This window comes from Gekko japonicus, unplaced genomic scaffold (genome assembly GCF_001447785.1).
Source record: "Gekko japonicus isolate JY-2015 unplaced genomic scaffold, Gekko_japonicus_V1.1 scaffold794, whole genome shotgun sequence".
NCBI lineage: Eukaryota > Metazoa > Chordata > Lepidosauria > Squamata > Gekkonidae > Gekko > Gekko japonicus.
Window position 1 is genome coordinate 284,434 of NW_015164692.1, and position 23,298 is coordinate 307,731.

A 23,298-nucleotide genomic window follows, 5' to 3' on the forward strand; every position below is an offset into this window, starting at 1 on the left:
GAGGAGATGGAGGAACTGGCGGGATGGGGGGAGGGGAGAGCTTACCTGCTCCTGCTGGTTCCTCCTACGCCTGCTGAGTTTGCAGCTCCCCCCCCCCCGCGCGCGAGTTTCGCGGGTCTTTCTTGTTCTAATCTAACCTGAATGTGGTCAGGGAATGGGCAATTGTAGCCAGGTCTAATTTTTCAAGGAAAGGCCATAGCCAGTGTACCAACTGAAGTTGCTTACCCATCACAAAGGACACTTGAACTCCTGTAGGTAGGATATGATATAACCCTCAAGTTACAAATTTGTTCCTTTAGGGGAGACCACAGTGCAGAAGAGATTGATTCCTTAATCGCTGATTTGTGACTCAGCAGCACCTCAGTCCTGAGCTGTAGTTTATTTGGCCTTCAGCCAATACATTACCATCTTCAGACACTTGTTCATGTCATCCACTGACTCACCTGACTGTACAAGCAGGCAGAAATAGTTTCTGCATCCTGATGACACTCCAAACTTCTATATAGTCTCTCCCAGTGGCTCCATGTAGATTTGAAACCTGCGTGTGGGGAGTTTGAATTCAGTAGAATTTCTTTGAATTTAAGATTGCACTGTTAGTGTGTCTCTTCATCTGGTGTCTCCGTAACCCTCTTCATTTAGCCTGCACTCGTCCCACAGGAGATGCTCTGGGGTTCCTCAGCAAACAAGCTGATGTGGACAATTCTTTCTTGAGACAGAGTTCAAAAACCCTCTGTAGTTTGCAGTAATTCCTGGTCAAGAAGCTTCTTTAATCTAAAGCCACACGTTTCTTTGCTTTTCAGGCAGTACATTAATTATCTTCTTGGCAGACCAAAAAGAACCCTACTTTAAACCCAAAGTCAGTCTCCAATTGAAGTAAGTATACATAGCAAGTTGGGTCTTTCTTTCATTCCATCCAAGAAAGCTTAAGTCTCATTGTTCTTGTAGTTGTTTGTTTCATCTGCTTGATTGCCGAGTTTATTTTGCCACAGACAGCATTAAGTCTGGAGTTGGGTATGGGGGGGAAATCAGGAAAGCCTGAAAAATGACAACCTTAATTGTTCACAGCTTGTGGGCTAGAAGAGACACAGTGTACAATTTCTTTACTCTTTTGGCTCTCTGGTGTGTCAGGGGCTGTGGCTTTTGAGGCTTTTGATCACCTGGGCCTAAGAGGACTCTTTAATGGTTTGAGAGGAAGGCCAGAATCCTTAGCCTCATCACAGGGTACACTGGGGTGGGTCCTCTGTTACTTTAGGGCTTGACAGGACTTCGTGTGCTAAGGGAGAATCTAAATCAGGGGTGTTGAACTCATTTGTTATGAGGGCCGGATCTGACATAAATGAGATCTTGTTGGGCCAGGCCATGTGTGTCATAAAATGTAATGCCAGGTAGTGGAGATATAAACTTATAAAGGACACAAACACAAAGGTTTTTTTAACTTAAAAACTTGCTTAAAACATTAGCACTCTTGCAATATTTTGTTTATTTAACAGTGTCTGATAACTGACACCTCTTGCTCTGAATTATTGTATCAAAATGTCTGTACAGTTGCAATCTTGAGTATGATGCAGCAGCAGCAGAACTGGAAGAAGAAACAGAAGACAGCCAGTTCCATTGCAGGCCTGATAGAAGCCCTCCAGGGGCCTGATTCGGCCCCTGGGCCGCATGTTTGACACCCCTGATCTAAATGGCAAGTTTGGCACTGCTGGTCTGGGCTTAGCATCTACAACCTACTATACCCATGTTTCTGCAAACCACAATGCATTTCTTCATACTTGCCATTTTTCTCATTAAACAAAAGTCCACTGTTTAAATGGGCTTGATGGTAATTAGGACAAGTATGTATCAGGTCTTCAGTAACTGGTTTGTACAGGTTTCTTTTGTCTAGAATAAATGACACATGGGTACATATTGTTGGGCTAAAGTATGCTGCTTGTTTCTGTCTTGCTGTTGTAAGGAACTTCGAGACTTTCTCCATAGGGGACATAGGCATCGGTTTGCAAGGGAAAAGCTAATCTTACCACAAAGGCTATTTGCTACTAGGTGTATACGTACTTAATGCACTAGAAGAAAGGCAAATGCAGAGCTATTGAATTATTGATCAAGAAGTACAAAAGTAGAGCCAGAATTCTGAGCATTTTAGCAGCAGAGATTTACAATGGCGTTTGGAATTTCAAACTACAGCTGTCAGAGGCTGTATGGAACAATGACTTTAGAAAGTAAGCTTGAAGTTCTGAGGAGTTCAAATGAAGAGAGAACAAAGATGATGATTTAGGGCTCAGGTTTTACCTTGAATTCTGTTGAGGATGTGTGTGGCCCTCCACACATTCTGAGGTCTTCCTTGGAAAGACCTGCTTGGTGAGCCACCCCCAACAAAGATAGGGTACAGATTATGCAACAAGTTCCAGTTCCTGCATAAGCTTTCTGGAAATAGAGATGCTTTTGTCAAGTGCTGGTATTCACGTGTGGCTTTCACTATTTAAGCTGAGTACTGCTGCTGCTACTGTTTTGCCAATTACACTAGTTTTGTTTCAACATAATTTTGTATTTATTGCATTGTTGGTTGTATGTACTCTATAAGTGATGTTGTTTTGAATGTTGTAATCTCGTCTTGAGTCTCGGCAAGAAAGGTGGGCTGTAAATAAATGTGTGAGATTCTGTTTTTACCAGGGTTCGTGGATTATAAAATTTTAATCTGTTTTTTTTTCCCAATCAGGTAGGGTTAGGGATTATATTTGCCTGTTTTTAGAGCTTTGGGAAGACATTAGAGAGGTGTTGCATTGATCCACATTATTGTCATTCCTGCAGTGCTCCATCAAGAGATGGATGATGAACACCAACAGAGAGAGTTGATAAAGATATTCGAAACTGCTTGTTAATCCTGGGGAAATGTGTTCTCTTTATCTCTTGTATTCCTTGGATTCACACGTCTTTAAAGGAAGGAGTGATAAACGCTATTCAGCAGCTTGAAAAACTTTTTAGTCTACTTTTCCACTTCATAGCTCTATCAAGGCGCCCTGAAGAGAAAACATTCCAGGAGCATAGCCTAAACAGTGTCAAGAACATTTGCATCAAGCTTTTGTATTGTACTCACACCTTTATCTACCGGCTTTGCCTATGTTTATGGCATGTACTTTACATAAAGTTGATTGTTAAGAAATCTGCACTATAAACATTATAAAGTGTACAACCAAATGTGTTTAAAGTCATGGAATAGTGTTTTTCTTCCATGAGCTTATTTTTTCCCCCCATTGTTTTTAGTGGGAGGCCGCCCACTGGTTGGGCCCTCCCTCCCGCCCTTGCTTCTCCAAGCAGCGGGAAAAATGACCTGGGCCAGAAATGATGTCTGGCAATGTGTGACATCACATCTACCCAAAAACCTGGAAATGATGTAAGTGTGTCAGGTGATACTCTGATCATTTCCAAAGACACTATTTTGAGGGGACAGCCAGAGCATCTCCCAGTGCGCTTATGTCACATCTGGGTTTTCAGGCAGATGTGAGATCACACATCACTGGACGTCATTTCCACCCATCACCCTAGCCCGAATGCTTCTAGAAAGTTGGCAGGCAACTTGGCACCTCTAGGCAGGATATACTAAATGTTTAAATAAATGCAAGTAAATTCTGCACAACTTAATGTTTAAGAGTTCCCCCCCCCAAAGATAATTTTGTTCACAGTATTTGAGGAAGTTTCTCTATTGACCCTAACAACTTTTCTCTTGGATTTTAGGAGTGTGATAACCAGTGTGGTTCCTGGTGATTATAATGGCGATTCACAAATGGATGTCCTCCTGACAGCTCACCCACAGAATCAAACCAATGCTGACCTGTCAGTGCATATTTTCTGGGGAGATAATCAAAGCCTAAGTAAGCACCACTAACGTTAAAAACATTAAAAGAAGCAGGTTCAAACCTAACAATTGGCTTATGATATGAACTGTTTGGAGAAGCAGCTAAGCCTCATCTGTCTTCTCTCCCTTACCCCATCCACAACCAATTCCAACCTACTCCCAGAGGTCATTTCGGGGGGGAACGCGGGGGATCGCAGTTCCCCCGGGTGAGGTATGGGGGCGGGGCACATGACGAAGCCCCGCCCCCTGCTTCCGGCCGCCCCGCTTCCGGCCCTCATTCAGCCAGGAGGAGGCAGGAGAAGAGGGAGGGTAAGTTGCTTCCTCCCTGCGTCTCCCCACCCCTGCCTGCCTGGGGCCAGGGAGGGCCTTCGCGGGGCTTCCTTGCACTCCCGCCGGCCTTGCAGGTCCACTGCCGGGCCCCTCATGGGGCTCGGCAGTGGAGCTGCAAGGCTGGCGGTGGCGGCCGGGACCGTTGGGGGTGGGGTGTGTGGCCTTATGACACACTTCTGGTGATGTCAGGGGGTGTGGCCTTATGACACACTTCCGGTGATGTCAGGGGGTGTGGCATATGCTAATGAGTTATGCTAATGAGTTCCCATAGCTCTTTTCCTACGAAACGACCCCTGCCTACTCCCAACCTGGAACTGTTACCCAGTTTTAAAATTGTAGGCCGAACCTATCTGTATACAGTAACTTTGGGACTGAGTGAATGAGCTTTGCTCTGTAGTGCTCCCAGTTCACATACCAGCTTCGTACTCCCCAGTTAGTTTCCAGCAAGCAGCTGTCTCTCCGTTTCATCTCTCACTGTGGTGTGAGAGTGACAATAATGCTCCGTCTTCTTTTTAAGGCTGCTGTAAATACTGATGCATGCCTAGTTAAGTGCCGTATGGAGGAGACAATACAGTCAGAGTTAATGCACTTTGAAGCCCAATTGATTTCCGTAGCAGAAAAGTCTCTGGAAATGTTTTCGTATTGTACTGAATTTTGGCATGCTTGCTCTTCAGCTGTTTTAAAACTCCCTTTATTTAAAAAATGGTTCGTTTTAGAAACACGAGTCCTAGTGAGCTCTCAGTGGTGTCAGTCAGGAAAAGAGATGCTTACAAGTTCAAAATCCAGGTGAATTTTTTTAATTGTGTTTTCAGATATCAATAATAACTTTACATTGAAGAAGACTTTTCGAGATGAGCCACTAATCATGGAGTAAGTATGCTTTATTACGGGGAGAGCTTTTAAAGTTAAATTGGAAAGAAGTACTTTTCTCCCTTTCTCACAATACAAGAACTCGTGGCCACTCAGTGAAATTACTGAGCAGTCGGGTTAGAACAGATAAAAGGAGGCACTTCTTCACCCAAAGAGTGATTAACACATGGAATTCACTGCCACAGGAGATAGTGGCGGCTACAAGCATGGACGGCTTCAAGAGGGAATTAGATAAGCGTATGCAGCAGAGGTCCATCAGTGGCTATTAGCCGCAAGGTATAGATAGGAACTCTCAATCTGGGGCAAGTGATGCTCTGTATTCCTAGTGGTGGGGGGCTAACGGTGTGGGGGGGCTTCTAGTGTCCTGGCCCCACTGGTGGATCTCCTGATGGCACCTGGTATTTTTGGCCACTTGTGTGATGGAGTGTTGGACTGGATGGGCCATTGGCCTGATCCAGCATTGGCTTCCCTTATGTTCTTATGGAACAAAGCATAGCAAATACAATGATAAGTTCAAAGTTGTCATGCTCTCTCTGTCTCTCTCAAAGTTCACATGAGGGCTTTATACAGATCTTGCTTTTTAGGTTTTAAGGTTCTAGGGTTTGGGGAGGTAGCGTTTTATACTTGTTCAATCCAGTCATGACCTGTGCTGCTATTTAGTTGTGTCACTGGAAAAACTCAGCTCTTCCTTCTTGTTGCAGTTTCAATGGTGATTTAATTCCTGATGTTTTTGGAGTACCGGCCGAATCTACAGTTCCATACGTATTAATTGGCAGGTAACCCAAAATTATTTACAACTATTTGAATGCGTGCATGGTTGTATCGTAAGAACATTCTTTGCAGGGCTGATGCCCAGAAATATTCTTGCTAATCAGATACAGGCCCCGGGCACACGGGCCAGATATCGTGGGGGGAGGCGTGGCTAATTGCCCCAGCGCAGTTTGATCCGCGATTACGCGATCAGACGCGCCGGCAGCACAGCACGGGTCCTTCCCTCGGTGCCAGAGGGTAAACGAGGAACCGGAGGGGAATGCCACGTGCCAGCGCAATCACACCACGGGCGTCTGGAGGCAGCCCGTGGCAAATGTTTACTAGTACCTTGGAGGTACTAGTTTTTAAATGCGCATTGTCGGCAGTATGCCACGGGTGTGCTCCACTTCCCAGATGTTAGGGTGTGATCGCGCCCGGATAATCCGCCCACCTTCCGTGCCTGTCCCACGGCGACTTTGCCGTGTGACCGGGGCCACAATTGGGTTTACAATGAACTTAGTTTCCGGGGTGTGTTATTTATTTATTTAGACTTTTAAGCCTGCCCTCCCCTGCACTGCAAGGCTCAGGGCAGGTAACAACAAGTCAAAAGGATACTACAATTAATTATTAAAAGCAAAATAATACAATAGTAATCAAAGATAAAGTTAGTGGGACTTGCGCAGACGTAAAACATTGGGGATGCTGTGGCCACAATATTTTTACGATTCCTGCATTTTCGACATATGAATCTCTTGCTTGCATGATGATGACACAGTGCTGGAAAAGATCAGGAGGCAGGTCGTGACCTTGTGAGCTTCCATCCTTTTTCTTTCACACCTGTCTGAGATGCAGATCTGTTTGCTTGTTTGCTTTTAATCACTGTGCATTATATCTTCACTGATGCTAACCATGGTTAATGGTAGTTGGGGTTTCCCTCTTAAGCTTGGGTTTACAGACGAGCTTCAAGTCTTGGTCGTAAATCCCTGTTAAGGACCGAACCTGGTGAAAGTGAACCATTGTTTGCATCTGTGTGAATGAACTACAAAATTGTGATTAAAGCACAACAAGAGGAAAAGTGTATCTGAAGTGGGAGGAGGACAACAGTGGGAGTCCATGGCCTGCTCTTGAGTTAACCGTGGTTAACTGCTATTAAGTCTGGTTTATTTACAATGACGGTGTGCCCTGTTTTGATTGGGGAGAGGGATTGTAGATACCAGTTGGACCCAGGCGCTTGGGTCCTGCCATATTCCTGAACGTGAAGGGGCGTGCACAAGAGTCCAGACTTTGGAATAAGCTTGGGAATAAGAGATTTATGTTTCCCTTTGTGTGTATGTGTTTTGGCTCAACCTGTTCTGAATTTCAGGCAGCAGTGTGTGGGGGTGGGTGGGAAATGAGGGTTTACCCTTCAGTAATCTGAGGCTGATGATGCTCACTGCCCGGGGAGGTCCATGCAATTTAAGAGACAGAGCGGAAGACCAATTATAGTTGGAATTGGCTTCAAGACGTTACAACCATTTTCCATATTTGACTGTGGTCCTGGTCACACGGGCAGGAAAATGCGGGGGGGAAACGTGGCTGTTAGCCCCGGGGCTAAAAACCGCGCGGTTGCTCGAGCAGACCTACCGGTCGAGGTCCCGTGGTAGGGGGGAGGTGCCGATCACTCCACAGTCCTGCGGTGCGGCAAAGGAGCGGGGCGCGGGGTAAACGGGGTTGTTGTGGGGGGGGTTAACTCAAATGTGTGCATGCTCCCTTGGGTGCTTGTGCGCATCCGTGGAGACTTTGGGAGAAAAAAAAACCTTTTTCCGAGGGGACATGGGCGGGCGCCAACTACCACCGGAAATGCGATCAGACGCCCGCCCATGCCCCGCGGTTTCAGGAAACTAGTACCTCCGAGGTACTAGTTTTTTTACCGCGCATCTTCCGCGGGAAGCCTCGGGTTTGCCACGGGAGCTCGACGCTTCCCAGATGTGGCGTTGAGATCGCGCCCAGAAAATCCGCCTACCTTCCGTCCCTCTAGCAGTGTCCGTGTGACCGCAGTCTGTGTAAACTTTGTTAGTCTAAATCTGCTGTACTGCTTCAGACCAACAAGGCTGACCAACTGGATCTATTTTCACGAGGCCTGTTTGTTAAAAAGCAATGTATTAAATATTGTAAAATGAATAAGGGCATGGAGTAAGAGAAGCACAGAGGCAAATCCCTCTAAACTTTTCATCTTACTGGGCCTCTGTTCTTTACTTCTTGCTCTGGTTCTAGAATGCTATGAGGCCTGGACCCCCATTGGTTCTTCTTCTACATATATAAGAGTGTGCATTATGGTGGCTCAGCAATAGTTTGCTGAACAAATCCAGCTGTCTGCAGTCTTTGACAGATGTTCCGGGTTTATATGTAATCAATGGCAGCGCTCATCACCTGGAAAGGAAATGGTTTGTTGTGAAGTGTTTTGCGCTTCCCTCGGGCTTTTTAGCTATTGTGTCAAGAAAAGCATGTTAGAACTGGAGAAGTCAATCAGATTACGCCTCCGTTTCCATAGGAACAAGCACATCAGGGTTTTTTTTAAAAAAAAACCCACAAAAAAACGTCCCCCAAGCACTTAAATGCTTAATTAAAGAACCTGTTCATGCCAGTCACAGTTAAGAATGTTACTGTAAAAAAAGAAAAGAAAAGATAAAAGACGCCTTTGTTTAAGTAAATGGCCCAGTAATTTACAGAGCAATCGCTTGGGGGCGGGGCGGTAATCAGAATACAGACCTGACCAACCCCTATGCTGGTGAAACTTGGAGTTACGCCAGTGTAAGGGCAGCACTGTGCCCCGCGCTGGCAGAGCAATAGCATAAACCCCTCCGCCGGCGTAGATGTGGGTGTTCCAGGGGTGTGTGGCAGCAGTTAGGTGGCTTCCAAAGTGATTTCAGCATGAGAATCCCCCCCCCCCCCAAGCACAAAGTTGTGCCGGCAAAAATGGCATTGTAGCCCATTGACAGCTGTGGCAACTTCAAATTCACTTCTGCACACTCAGCTGTTGCCAAGCCCATGGTACCCCAGGCAGCTCAGACTACCGATTTAAGTGTGCACCCGAAGCCCACTCCCCTGCTCCAGCAGCGCCCCTCCTTGGAACCCAATCACAGCCCCCCAGCCTACAGACGGTTCCAGTAGGTTGCCCCAGAATTCCAGAGGAGGGGCGTGTGGCACGGAATGCAGTCTGAAAGCTCCCCACCATGCAGACTTATTTATTTATTATTTTAATTTATAGCCCACCCTCCCCGCAAGCGGGCTCAGGGCAGCTCACAAATAGGGCAAAGGCCAATACATAAAACAAGTTTAAAAACGACATAAAAACAATCATGTACAATATTCCAAGTGCTCTAGATGTTCATTGGATTTCTTAACCACACTTCCCCGCCTACGCGGGGCTCAGGGCAGTTTACAGCAAGATAGTTCCGTACAGTTATAAAAGCAATCAAAACCATAAACATACAATATTAAACAAACAACATACATTTTAAACATTCCAATAACAAATGGGCTGTCTTAGCATTCAGATTTTTGGGGAAGGGGGGAGGGTACCGGGCAGATGTAGGAAAAACCATTGCTGGCCTCAACCGAAGGCCTGGCGGAACATCTCTGCCTTGCGTGCCCTGCGGAACTTTAATAGATCAGACAGGGCACGGATGTTGTTAGGCAGAGAGTTCCACCAGGCGGGGGCCAAGGCTGAGAAGGCCCTGCCCCTGGTCGAGGCCAGATGGATATCTTTGTGGCCAGGAACCACCAGGAGGTTCTTATCTACTGATCTCAGTGCTCACTTAGAGTGAGCACACACGCACCTTGGTGGTGGGCACAACAAGGCACCTGCCAGTGCCCTTCGTGCTGCCACGGCAGAACGTTGCTGGCTGCTCCTGTGTCTGTTTTTGGCCCTTAGTTAGGCACTGATCCAACGGGAAGAGCCGACACCTCAGTCGTGCAGCTGAAACACCACTGTGTTTGGCCACTGTGTGACACAGCGTGTTGGACTGAATGGGCCATTGGCCCGATCCAGCACTGCTTTTCTTAAGTTCTTACGTTCAACAAGTGCTCACACCACAGGAGAAGCCCCTTGTAAGCGCCCAGACGCATCCAGCATCCTGGTCATTCGCTCCCCACTGCAGCAAAGGACTGAGCGGCCTACCCGTCGGAGGGTGTGTGATCCCACCAGAACCACTCCATTATCCTTGGGTCCCATACATAAAGTTGAATCGTTGTGCCCATCTGTGGCTTCGGTGTCTGTTGGGGGTCCTTGGGAGAGGGAGCGGCAGAAGGGTGTTGAGGAAGCAAAAAGGACCCGGTGGACACAGTAGGGGCAGGGGCCTCATCCTGACAAGGCTGCAGCCACAGAAATGGACGCAGGCGGGTGGGAGCGTAAGGCAAAGCGACAGGCCGCCATTCCCACAGTCACACCGTGCACAAGCACGATTGGTGGGTCGGCCAACTCGCCTCGTAGAAGAAGCGGGGGAGGTGTCCTGGGACGGCAGGGTCCTGCAGGGGCAATCCCATGGGTGGTTGCTTCCAGAGCAGCCTTGGGGGACACGGCTGGCTCCAGTGGGTCGGCATGGCTCGACAAGGAGCGCCGGACACGTTGTTGGAATAAAGCCATTGGCACACCTACTACAAAAATACAGAAGTATTGGATATTTATTCAGAAAATAATACAGGAAATGATAAAAGTCAAACTCGAGTTAGTGCCAGAAACGTTTTTACTTAATATACTTCCAGAACATATTGGCTATAATGATAAATATTTAATAATATATATATTAACAACAGCTAGGATACAATGGGCGAAATGTTGGAAGCAAGAAAGTAACCCCAAACAAGATGAAGTAATAGAGAAAGTTATAGGAGTAGCGGAAATGGATAAATTGAGTTTATTGCTACAAGGGAAAAGTGAAGAGATTTTTGCAAAATGATGGTCGGGAATGTATAAATGGCTAGAAAACAGATAACAGACTCTAAGATGTATTCATAAGAATTGAACAAATGATTATGTATGAAAACCCAATAAATATAATTGAAAAGGGAAAAAAAAAGGAATAAAGCCATTGGCATAAAGGCCCGCCACTACGGTGGTGTTCGACCGATAACTGAAAGCACAGCACAGCGGATATGGTTAGTTTAAGAGGGCATAGCCCTGGGGAGCCTCATTAGGGCTATCCAGAGCCCAGCCATCCCGGGGAAATATCTGTGCATGCAGCTAAGGGGCTCGAACAGCAAACAGCACCCGGGCAATGTTGGCCGCCAAAGCACTAGTGATGGGCGATGGGAATGATAGGCACGTTGTCTTTTCAGATGGCCCTCCAGCAGCACGGCAACCTTGATGGTAAATGCCATCACTGCTCATTGGCAGCCAGGTTCCAGAAACGTACTAGCCTCCTGGGGCCCAGTGTCTACAGAGCTAGGAGCATCCACCCCCTGTGGGATGGATGCAGGGAGCCTGCACCGTGGAGGAATTGGTCATCCATGTGGGTGTGTGGTCCCATCCACAAATGCCCCCCCGGGCTGCCCTGGCACCCCCAAGCCCCCTGCCCCTCCTCCTGTTGTGCCTCCAGTGGGGGTGGCCCACAGGTTGGCATGGGAATACCCTCAACGGTGTGGGTGTCCTGCTGGACCTCGTGGCCAACAGTGAGCAGGGGCACGTTTTCATGTCAACCTTTGGGGCCTTGTACACTCTGTGTGTGGAATGCCGCTCTTTGGTGCCTGCAGGGCTGATGGGTGATGCCCACCCTCCCCACTGACAGGTGGCCAGGGCTTGTAATGGGAGCTGGTCTCTTTAAGGGTGTGTGTGCGGCAGAGTAGGAGCGTGGCTCTTAGGGCCTGCCGCTACCGCTCCCTGCCAGTGATGGACACTTGGCTCAGCCTCCTCAACTCATGACTCCCATTGGTCCTGCCTGCCCTGTCTACCACACTGCCCTTGCCTCTCAACAACACCAGAACAGAATGCTGTGGCACAATTGTCACAGACACTGCCGTGGCAGTACCTGGCAACACCTTTGGGGCATCTTTTTTTCCATGTATCCCCTTAGGGTGGTGATTAGCTGTGCCACAGCCAGCCGCCACAGCACATGCGCTACACAGGATTGCTCTGCCCACATATCTTTTTGCAGATAGAGATGGACGACTGTCACTTTTCCTCTGTTGAGAGTTCGCTTCTCCTAAGAAAAATCTGTTTTAAAAATCTTTCTGACAGGGCAAATTATGTTAGATCCTAGCAAGAGAAAACAATGTCTTGGTGTTGAAAATCATCTTAAGTATCATGGGGGAAGTTTTCTGCCCTTCTGAGAGATTTTGTTCTTGTTTTGGGTTTTTTTGTCTATTAATCATTTTCGTTTTTTATCAAGATGACTTCTGATTTAAAATCTATGACTTATGGGACTAAGCTTGCACATTTCTCAAGAGTGTGCGTGACAGCGACTGTAACCTTGCAATGATTACGTTGGAAGATATCAGATTTCTGAGCAAAAAATAAAAAGGTCTCTTCCTTCATGCACTCCCCCCCCCCTTTCCTTGGAAAGGAATAGTTTTTCGTGGAAAGTCCAAAAGAGGAGTGTCTGCAGATTGCCAGATTATAATATGCTTCTTGCAGTGTATGTAAAGCCACTGTAAATGTAGTGTATGTAAAGCCATAGGTATACTCGTATTTCTCTGTGAATCGGTGTTCTATTTCCATTGCAAGCGACGTATAAACTTCATGGGGACGTCTTTAAAAATTGCAGATTTTGATAGCATGGTGTCTGTTTTCATTTGGAAATGGAAATATTTGTCTATGAACTGAGCTGCCAGCTGATTAAAAAAAAAGGAACACAATGCTTTTCACAGCAATGCATGCAACAATATGAAAAGTAGTGGTTCTAGAACAGGGGTGGCCAAACTTGCTTAACATAAGAGAAGAAGAAGACGAGATTGGATTTATACCCTGCCCTTCATTACCCAAAGGTAGAGCCGGGTTTGATTCCCCACTCCTCCAGTTGCACCTTGCTGGATGACCTTGGGCAAGCCATAGCTCTGATAAGAGCTGTTCTTGAAAAAAGAGCAGTTTCTGTCAAGAGCTCTCTCAGCCCCACTTACCTCACAGGGTGTCTGTTGTGGGGAGGGGAAGGGAAAGGAGTTTGTAAGCCGCTCTGAGACACCTTTGGGTAGTGAAGGGCGGGGTATAAATCCACTCTCTTCTTCTTTTAGCCTGATCTCATCAGATCTTGGAAGCTAAGCAGGGTCTTCCCTGGTTAGTACTTGGGTGGGTGACCACCTAGGAAGCCCAAGGTTGCAACACAGGCAGGGAATGGAAAACCGCCTCTGTTCATCTCTTGCCTAGAAAACCATACAGGTTGCCATAGGTTGGCTACAACTTGACACCTGATCCTACAGGGGACTGATTCTCTCCCTAATATCTTCCCCTTGTTAGTGGTTGAGGCAGAGACTTCCAGTTCCATGGCGCTTTTATCCAGAGGTCAACATGTTCCCCCAAACCATTAATTTTCAGTTTCTAACCATGAATGGGTTATAGCTTCTATGTAATAAAGTATGCAAGGAGGTTAGCACTTGAGAGCAGAAGGTCAAATAAGTATGAAGACTACAAATGGGTTTCAACTTTGAAAAAAATAACCATTTTAGGCTAAATATTCTCAGAGAATACTTAACTATGGAGCGCATTAGTTGGTTCAGCAATAGCAGCAGCAAAATATGTTTAGGTGACAGCTGGGAAGACATTTTCCCCCCTAGCATATGTCCAATAAGCTCTCTGCCCCATGCTTACTTCCATAGGTCTTGTCTTGTTCTTGCAATTGTGACAGTTCTATGTAATCCCAAATTGTGTTCTCTTCATATGAAAGAGTGCTGTCTAGAGATACCTGAATGTGTTTTTGCATGTTTAGGTATTCTCAACGAAGTGGATTTTCGGGTATAATTGTTTTGGGGTGGCGTTTCCAGACACCCATGGTGTGGCACTAGCAGTCTTATTTCAGTTTTCCATTTATTTGCTGCTTGGGAATGGATTCTACGAATGTATAGAAAGCAAACAAATGTAAAACTGAACAAGAGCAAAGGCCCTAAACGTCGCTGGCCAAAGTAAATTGAAAGATAACTGCTCTCAAAAGCCATTCTTCAGTTACAGTAGATGGTGGAGGGTTATTCCAAGTGGAACTAGATAACCAAGGAATACAAAGCTGGTGTAAGCCATAGCAGTTTGGATGCTACCACTGGAAGATTCTGGCAAATAAAGCTTGTATAGCTGGAAAGATCTGCTGACATTAGCACGTATCCAAGCAGTACCTTGTTTTAAAATGAATCTCTGTAACTTTGTTTCTTAGGGACTTAACATGGCACCCAGTACCGGACATGCAAGGCAAAATGTATGAACCTCACTCTCATGCGTTCATAGATTTGAATCATGATTTCACTGCAGGTGAGTGATCAATTCTGAAAGCTTTAAAAAAGTTTCATGTGGCAGTTCAGCTGTTCATAAGCGCTGTAAGTGTTTTAAATGTTTATGGATGAGTTGTGAGTTTTCCGTGGCTGGCTGGACTTTGGGGCCGGGGGGGGGGGATTCTCAAGAACAAGAAATTGGGACAATTTTTTCCATCTTTCTGCACTGCCACCCATTTGTTGACGAGTATAGGCTGCTCAGACCTGGATGGCCCAGGCTAGCCCAATCTCACCAGATCTCAGAAGCTAAGAAGGGTTGGCCCTGGATAGTATTTGGATGGGAGGCAACCAAGGAAGCCCAGGCTATGCAGAGGAAGGCAATGGCAAACCACCTCTGAACATCTTTTGCCTTGCAAACCCCATGAAGGGTTGGTGTAAGTCGTCCACAACTTGATGGTACCTTCCACCACCACTGCCATAGGTTGGTAAGACCACATTACATCCACACTGGGCACTAGCACATTGCCTGGCTAAGTTGTAAGGCCCTCATTTTGACCTTTAAAGGCACTTGTGGCATGGGTTGGTAGTCTTTCAGGGAGCGCCTTCTTCCCCATGAGCCCCTTCAGGGCCTTAAGGTCCACTGGTGAGTCCCTTCCATAGGTACATAAGGTTCTTACTAATATACCTTTAAGTACATAAGGTTCTTACTAATCAGGAGCAGACCTTTTTTCTGTGGTCGCTCTGGAATCGTAGGACACTCTCTTGTGGGACATCCATGTGCTTCTGGTCTCCGTGTGTAGTTAGATGGGAAGCCTCAATTCTCTTGGACATTTGAGGATTGGTAGAGGTTCTCATTGCGTTTGTGTAGTTCTGCATTTCCTCCGTGTTCTTATTTCTATAACTGATTGGTCTCTGGTCCAGTTGGTATTTTCAAATCATTGCAAACTTTCTGCCGAAAGGCGATCTCTGAGTATTACTAAGAGAGTCCTGTTAGCAAAGAGGTTGAGGCTTAGATGTTTGTGGCGCAGTCTGTCTCTATGCTGCTCAAAGGGGGCTCTGAGAACGGTTCTGTCTGTTGCTTGCTGTGCCTTCTCGTTTGCCACGTGAGGAAGTTGGCTAATCAGCTTTCAAAGTATCTGAGATTCGAGCCCAGCAGTCAGGCTTAGTCACATCGTTTAGCACCAGGAGATGCCTAACTGAAAAATGGATTAAAAAAAAAACCTGTCTCATGGAAAAGAAGTTCTTGGAAGAGTTGTTTGCTGCCTATTTTTTATTTGCTCAAATTTAGTATCGATGTTTTCCAAACTTGGTTATCCTTTAAAACAGCACAGAAATTTGTGCCCTTTTAAAATTTGCTTAGAGACTTAAGGAAGTGTCTCATATTCACCTCTTTTTCTTTTCCTAATTAGTGCTCGTTCGCTTAAAGAAAGTAACACTGGTCAGGCTCTAAAGTATGGCTGAGAGTGACCATGTGGTTATAGAGGTTAGATTTGGGAGACTCAGGTCATCACGCAGCGTAACACAGCTGGGTCCCCCCCCCCGCCCCAATGTGCAGGAGCACTGCATTACGCTCTTAACACGGAAGAGGAATCTTGTGTGCATCTTCGGGGTAGAAAAGGAAAAGTGATCTCTCATGGGGATCCCTCTTCATATCGGCGAGGTCCTTGTCGTAGGATGACAGTGCCCTGTGTGTTAACACACCGTGTTGCAACAGATGTTGCCCAAATAGTCGATCCAGCTTAAATTGTTTTTGATGGCTCTATCGTTCTAAGCAGCTTAACAGATTGAACGTGTGTCTGAAAGGGGGGGGGGGATTCCTCTCTCGCTTGAGAATCTCTATACCAATTTCAGCCTAATCTGTCGTCAAGCAACCTAGGGTACTAAAGCTCTCGGCCAGCCCTGTGGACGTTAGCGTTCTGCACCGGCGGGATCCAAAGAGCCGCGCGCCTTGTTCTGCACACTGCCAAGGGACGTCAGCCTTCTAGTTTCCCTTGCAGAGCGGCCCACTCCGAATACCACAAGGCAAAGCTGCTTTTGGAAGTCAGTCATTTCTAAAACGGTTTGAGATGTGCCACCTTGCTCTGCTGTTCCCAGCCAGCTCCAAACTTTTCTGTGCACTTAAAGGAGCTTTTGGGATCCTCACCCTGATGATTTCACTATAGTTTGCCCTGATAATCCCCCCCCCCCGCTTTCCCCATCATAGCCCAAATGAGTCTTACAGCAGTAATCACAAAACCTTCAATGGTTAACCTAACTGGGATAATTATTAATTAATTAATTAATTTTATTCCATTTTTTATCCCGCCCTCCGCAAACAGGCTCAGGGCGGCTTACATTCATTGGTTCAAAGTATCATAAATCCACATAAAACACATAAAAGCAGTTAAAACATTTTGAACAGTCAAATAATCACAGTACTAACAGCAGTTCTTGGGAGCTTGATGCCCGGTCCCACATCGACCCTGCCCCAGCTGCCTGAGCTGAGGTCAGCTGGGGCCCGGCCTCACCCATGCGAGGAAGGCCGGGAGAGGGAGGTTTCTGGGACCCAGGGAGATCTCTCCAACACAGCTGAGAACAAGGCAGAGAGCCCGGCAGTGGTGGGGAGCAGTGTTCCCTCTAAGCTGAGTTAGTGTGAGCTAGCTCACAGTTTTTTAGCCTCTGGCTCACACATTTTTGCCTTCATTCAGGAAGGACGGCTCCAGAGCAAACTGATTTATGCAGTAGCCAAATCGCTCGCTCACAACTTTAATGCCAGTAGCTCACCAAGGAGAATGTATTTTTTTTTTTGCTCCCCGATGGGGAATTTTTTATTGCATTCTTATTAAAACTACAAAGTATAAAAGAAATAAGGGAGGGGACTACATTTAGGGGATAAAGAAAAGATACCCACTACCGACTAAGAACCCAAGAGAGGAGATCTTCTAATCCGCTTAAATACACATCTAGTCTTAATCATATTAATCTCATTACAAACTGAGTCACATATTCTGTTAACCTTTCCCACATCTCAAATTTAACTGACATAAGGAAATACCCCAAAGCATCTCAATTCAAGATTCTTCAAAGGCACCATTCAGAGTCCTTCAGCCTTCACTTCTTCTTGTCCAGTCTCTTCCGCAACTTGTAAGGACTTTTAGGAGCTGCTGCCCCTTTCTCTGACGGAGAGTCCTCTCCGGAAGAACCCGAGTCCAGCTCGCCACTGGACTTACTGTCCCCTTCTTTTTCTTCCTCCTAGGAGAATGTTTGCTCACAAGACTCCACAGCTTAGAGGGATCATTGGTGGGGATGGGCGTGGTCAGAACGCAAGGCTGAGCTCAGATTTGGGGAAGGACAGAATGGGAGAGACTAAGAGGAAGCCCTGAGCAGCAAGAGGAAGAGGCAGGGAAGGCGCCACACTGAGAGAGAGAGTCAGTCAGTCAGGGGAAAGGTGCTGGAACCTCTTCTCCTTCCCAGGTCTGAAGCTGTTGGGCCAGTTGCCCTCTTTGGTGGATGTCAGAGAAACCTTCAGGACTTCACAATATTCATCATAGTTTATTATGCTGATAATCAAAATGCAGGCCTCTTGAGTCATCATGATTTTTAATTATGTAACTAAAAATGGACTTGAACCGTTAACAACATTTCGTTGGGTAACGGCCCGAGGGTTTTCTTGGGAAAACATCATCAACCAGGGCAAAACAATATTGATCAGATCTACCATGCTTTAAAGAGAGCTTTATTTCTTATCCTTTCTGTATCCATGTTCTAATCTTGTAATGTGTTTTTGCGTGGTTCTTAAGAAATTCACGGGGAGGACTGTGAATAAGATAAACACAAAACATGAAAGCGGCCCTGTCTGTCTATATATCTTCTTGCCTCCAAAGGACTTGCAGTTGGAACAGTGGGCTCCTCATAAATAGCAGTGAAGCACACATGGTTTTGTTTGGGCTGAATGTGCCTTTAGTTGACTGCATGGAGTGTCTCCATAGAAAGAAGGCTATTTTTTCCACTGGAGTGCTGTCAAGGAAAATAGGGGTTTATCTTACTTACTAATAGATTAGGCTGAAAGAACATGGCTAGTCCAAAGTCACCTACTGAGCTTCCATAGTAGAGCAGGAGTCCATAATCTGTCCATTAGGTCTAGATGGCCCACGCTAGACCAGTCTTGTCAGATCTTGGAAGCTAAGCAGCATCAGCCCTGGTGAGTTGTTGTTGTATGGCATTGTGTGTAGTATAGCCAGGAGGTCCTAAGATTGTCTGGCAGTCGCAAGTTCTAGCTCTTTTAGTGTTATGCACCACTAGGTGGCGAGCTAGACTTGTTTTTTAAGGCGAGAGACATTTCAGAGGTGGTTTGCCATTGCCTGCCTCTGCATCATGACCCCGGTATTCCTTAGTCCCTGGTGAATATTTGGATGGGAGACCACCAAAGAAGCCCAATGTCACTACGGAGGGGCAGGAAATGGCAAACCGCCTCTGTTTGTCTCTTCCCTTGAAAACCCTGTGTGGTCGGCATAATTCAGCTGCGCCTTGATGGTACTTACAGTTTTAAGGGGCTTCTCTTCCTTGGGGGTAAATATGGTAGTTTTTCTGAGCATTGCTTCATCTGTTCAATCAGTCTCTCTTTGTTCTGAAAACACTTTCAGCACTGCACGGGGAGGGGGGGGGAGTTACCTATTCCGGAATAAGTTGTATCTGTTTTTCCTTTATTTATCTCTCATTATCCTTCCTCCACCTCTGTGACATTGAAATAGTAATTTGAATTTTATTGTTTAACCAAAAACACAGTTGCTGCCTGAAATGGAAATTTGATATTTGGAATCTTTTTTTTCTATGACCTCTGAACGCAAACAATGTATTCTAAATAAGTGTTTTCAGCAATTCCAAATTATAAAATGGGCGATGAATACAACTCGCTTCTGACTGTGTGTTTAAAGTACTAATATGTCAAAGTCAACGGCAGTTACTTCAGATTGAACGGCGCTTGGTTCCTGCAGTACGCAAGAGGGCAGATGAGTTTTGATGGATTTTTACAGTTCACTGCTTCAGCTTCAATATATCCCTTCCTCAAGTGCCGTGCAGCCACTGCAGATCTCTAAGCCTAATACATTTCTTTTGGGTGACCAAATGATCTCTTGCTTCAGATGTATCATCTGAAAGGAACAAGCTAACTAGCAAGTCCACAGTGAATTTCCTGCTGCCTTCTATATGAGCATTGATGTGGACTACGGTGGCACAGTGTCTTCCGTAGTCCTTAGCTCTGCACTGTTTACAGTGTGGCCTCTCTTATTTATTTATTTCAACTTACTACCCCGCTCGAACTCTCTAAGGGGTCTCTGAGCGGCTACAGTTACTCATTTATCCCTAACCTATGGCCACAATTATTAGGGGTGGGGACAATCCCTACCGGCACCCAGTGGAGGGGTTAGTCGATCTTTTTTCCACCCGACTGACGGGCCTGTAATTTCCTGGATCTCCTCTGGAACCCTTTTTAAAGATGCCGCCTCTCCGCTGACGTCTGTTCCGCCTCTGATGTTGTGCCTGGACGCCATCTTTTCGCCGCTTGCCGCTTCGCCGTCCACCGGGCTCCGACGCGCCAACAGCCCCCACAGTGGGGGAGGGTGCCCCTCTTAATGTGGTGATGACTTTGGACAGCAAACATGGCTACTTAAGCATCTTACTTCTTCATGCCATTCTTAGTTTTTAAGAGTTCATTAAGATCCAGTGAATTCGACTAGTACGATGTTCTGAAGAGAACTTTGGACAGGTGTTCATACCAAAACACACCTCTTTAATGCACAGCAAAAAAAAATTGGGTACCAAAGGGGAGGTCTCATGAAGCTTTGATGTGGTGTAGCGGCTAGAGTGCCAGACTAAAATCTCAGAGATCCAGGTTCAAGTCCCCACTCCACCATGGAAATTTACTGGGTGACCTTGGGCCAGTCACATCCCTCAGCCTAACCTACCTCACAGGGTCATTGTGAGAATAAAATGGAGGAGAATGATGTAAGCCTCTTTGGGTTCCCAGATTGGTGTAGTGGTTAGGAGCGCACACTCTAATCTGGGAGAACCAGGTTTGATTCCCCACGCCTCCACATGCAGCTGCTGGTGTGACTTTGGGTCAGTCACAAGTTCTTTCAGAGCTGTTCTCTCAAGAGCCAGTTCGGTGTAGTGGTTAAGTGCGCGGACTCTAATCTGGGAGAACCAGGTTTGATTCCCCACTCCTCCACTTGCATCTGCTGGATGACCTTGGGCAAGCCATAATTCCGGCACAGCTGTTCTTGAAAAAGAGCAGTTTCTGTCAGAGCTCTCTCAGCCCCACCCACCTCACAGGGTGTCTGTTGTGGGGAGGGGAAGGGAAAGGAGATTGTAAGCCGCTCTGGGACTCCTTTGGGTAGTGAAGGGTGTCTCTTCTCTCACTTTGGGAAGAAAGGTAAGAAGTAAATAAATAAATAGGTTGGATTTCATCTTCAAAACAGAAAGTCAAAAATCCCATAAACCCTTGGGTCCTGCTTAGGTAGCTCTTTGTTTATTGGCCTAAGCATTATAAAACAATTTGGCTGTGTCACTGTTTAGCACTTTTATTTCTCCTACTCCAGCAGTGGCCTCAGAACAGTGTTTTGTGTTGTGCAGAGTCTGGCCCATAAAGAGTAAAGAGGAAAAGTGTCGAACATTGGTGTGAAGAGGCACAGATTGGAGTTGGGGAAATAAGACAGCATTATTTTAAAAATTTGGAATTTTTGGGAAGGGGTCCCTTTGCTTCCTTGCAGAATAGGTTCTGTTTGTGAGGAGGCAACAAGAGAGGACTCAGGGAAAGGCCCCGGCAGCCATTCTGCCCTGTGTGTTGCTAATTGTAATGCAGGCAACATACACAAGCGAGCGAAAGCAGCACTTTGTTTTCTTACCTCCACTTCCTTTCTCTCTGGCAGTACATCAGCTAGTTGGCTAGCAGTCTGCAAACCCACTCCTAGTATCCTGTCCATTACAAGATTGTCCGAAAGCTGGGGATTGAGCCTGATAATCTTGCAGTACAAACTGCCCAATGACATATTTAAGACACTTTGGAGGTCGAATGCCGTTTTTAACTCGGACGGGATAACCCCATCCCTTCATAAGTAGATTTTCCTCCATGTTCTGCATTCATCTGTCCTTTTAGACTCCAGTAGGATTGTGACAGCTTGCCTGACCAAAAGGCCGGGTGCTGCTTTCCTCACCTTTCAAGCACTGCTAATCTTTTCTGCTTCTGTTCATGATTCTTAGGCATGTTTGTTTGCTTATTTATTAAAATGTTTATACTCTGCCTTTCCTTATGGTTCAAGGTGGCTTACAATAATTAATTACAATTAAAGACATTCTCAGTTAAAAACAAGAAATAAGATCGCAAACCCCGAGAGCCAGTTTGGTGTAGTGGTTAAGTGCGCGGACTCTAATCTGGGAGAACCGGGTTTGATTCCCCACTCCTCCACTTGCAGCTGCTGGATGACCTTGGACAAGCCACAGTTCTGTCAGAGCTGTCCTCTCAAGGACAGTTCTCGAAAGAGCTCTCTCAGCCCCGCCTACCTCACGGGGTGTCTGTTGTGGGGAGGGGGAGGGAAAGGAGATTGTCAGCCACTCTGAGACTCCTTTGGGTAGTGAAGGGCGGGGTATAAATCCAATCTCTTCTCTTCTTCTTCAGTTCGCCCCCCCCCTTAAAAGATGCCTACCATTCAACACACACACCCCAGCCCTGACAAACAGGCAGGCCTTGCAGCACCTCCTGAAGACCTCCAAGATCTCCCTCACCTCTTCAGGGAGGCCATTTCACAGAGCCGGAGCCATGATGGAAAAGGCAAGGGGTCTAGTCGATGCGAGGCGGTTCACCCTGAGTGATGGGATAGCTATAGTTGGTTCACAGGGACATGTGGAAGGAGATGGTCCTTCAATGTTTTTATTCAGCGAGGAAGTCTTTGGTTGGGGGGGGACCCTCAAATGGATGCACACAGGATCCCCCCACACCACTGTAGCAGTGAGTGCCTGTCAGGATTTCAGACCACTTCACCAGTGTCTGCTGAAGCACAGTAATGCTGCTGTAAACTTGCTGGTCTTCCATGGCTTCTTTGTTTACTGCCCTTGAAGAATGCCCTTGGAAAAGTTGGGGGAAGAGGCGTGAGAATCCAGTGAAATTTAGGAAGAGTGATTTAGCAAGGCGTGACCATTCATGACCAGTTTATGTCCACTGCCATGTTGGTTTGAGAGGTCGGTGTACTTAACAATCCAATGAGTGCTGAATTGCCCAATGCTTGCTCGTCCTCCTGAGGAACAGGGGTTCCTTATAGCTCAAGGATGATGTTTCCAGTTGTTATGGACAGGATCAGTCTGGAATTCTTACAGAGTTCACAGGAATCAAGCAGGTTCCCGCATTGTTGAAAGAGGGAATCTGTATTCCCCTGATCAGCCCTTTTAATATCATTCCATCTCCATGATTGCATGCACACATGGTTCTGTAAGTAGTTACTGGTGGGCATGAATCACAAAGAGGAGATCTAGCAGTGAAATGAGGTCATTAGCTATTGGATGATAGAGAAGCAGAATTTCCTTTGTGTCTGTCTCCCAACAGTAAAAGCTGGCATTTCCATATTTCCAAATCACCCATAAAGAAGTGTGAAATGACTGGTCTCATTCTTCTTAATGGCTCGGCATTTCTTTGGGGTGGTATTCAACAGGTACATTCAGTGCATCAGGTGCTAACATCTTGTTTGCATAGTCCCGACTAAATGGGCTGTTGGCCAGATTTCCCTTCTTTTGCCTCTTGGTCGATGATCAGCTGCTTTAGCCAATCCTAACAGTAGTTTTCCTCTCCCCACTTCACTCCAAACAGAAGGCTTAAATAGGTTGGGCGTCATTTGTTTGAAGAGCCTTTGAAGTGGACTTTGAGTTCCAGCTTCTTGTAGCTGCTTGACTTGAATGAGGAAAGACCGGAACCCTATTAAGTGACGTGTCCTGGCAGCCCTTAAAGATCTAACATCATGTTGTGTACAACACTGGTGTTTTCTCTTCTTATACTTATTGTCCCTTCTAGAAGTTTTCTGCTGATTGGCTGTAAATGCGATGTGCTTCCTAGTTTTCTGTTCATTTTTTTCTTATTCTGATCATCTACC

At 46.2% G+C, this 23,298-nt stretch overlaps 1 protein-coding gene across 1 annotated transcript in view; it reads left to right on the plus strand.

The window, feature by feature from the left end:
• Nucleotides 1-23,298, plus strand: part of ITFG1 (integrin alpha FG-GAP repeat containing 1) — a 166,103-nt gene that overhangs the window by 5,129 nt on the left and 137,676 nt on the right. The window contains 5 exon segments of the mRNA XM_015409414.1: nt 801-873; nt 3,730-3,866; nt 4,993-5,050; nt 5,752-5,826; nt 14,131-14,225. Coding sequence (XP_015264900.1) covers nt 801-873; nt 3,730-3,866; nt 4,993-5,050; nt 5,752-5,826; nt 14,131-14,225 — 438 coding nt within the window.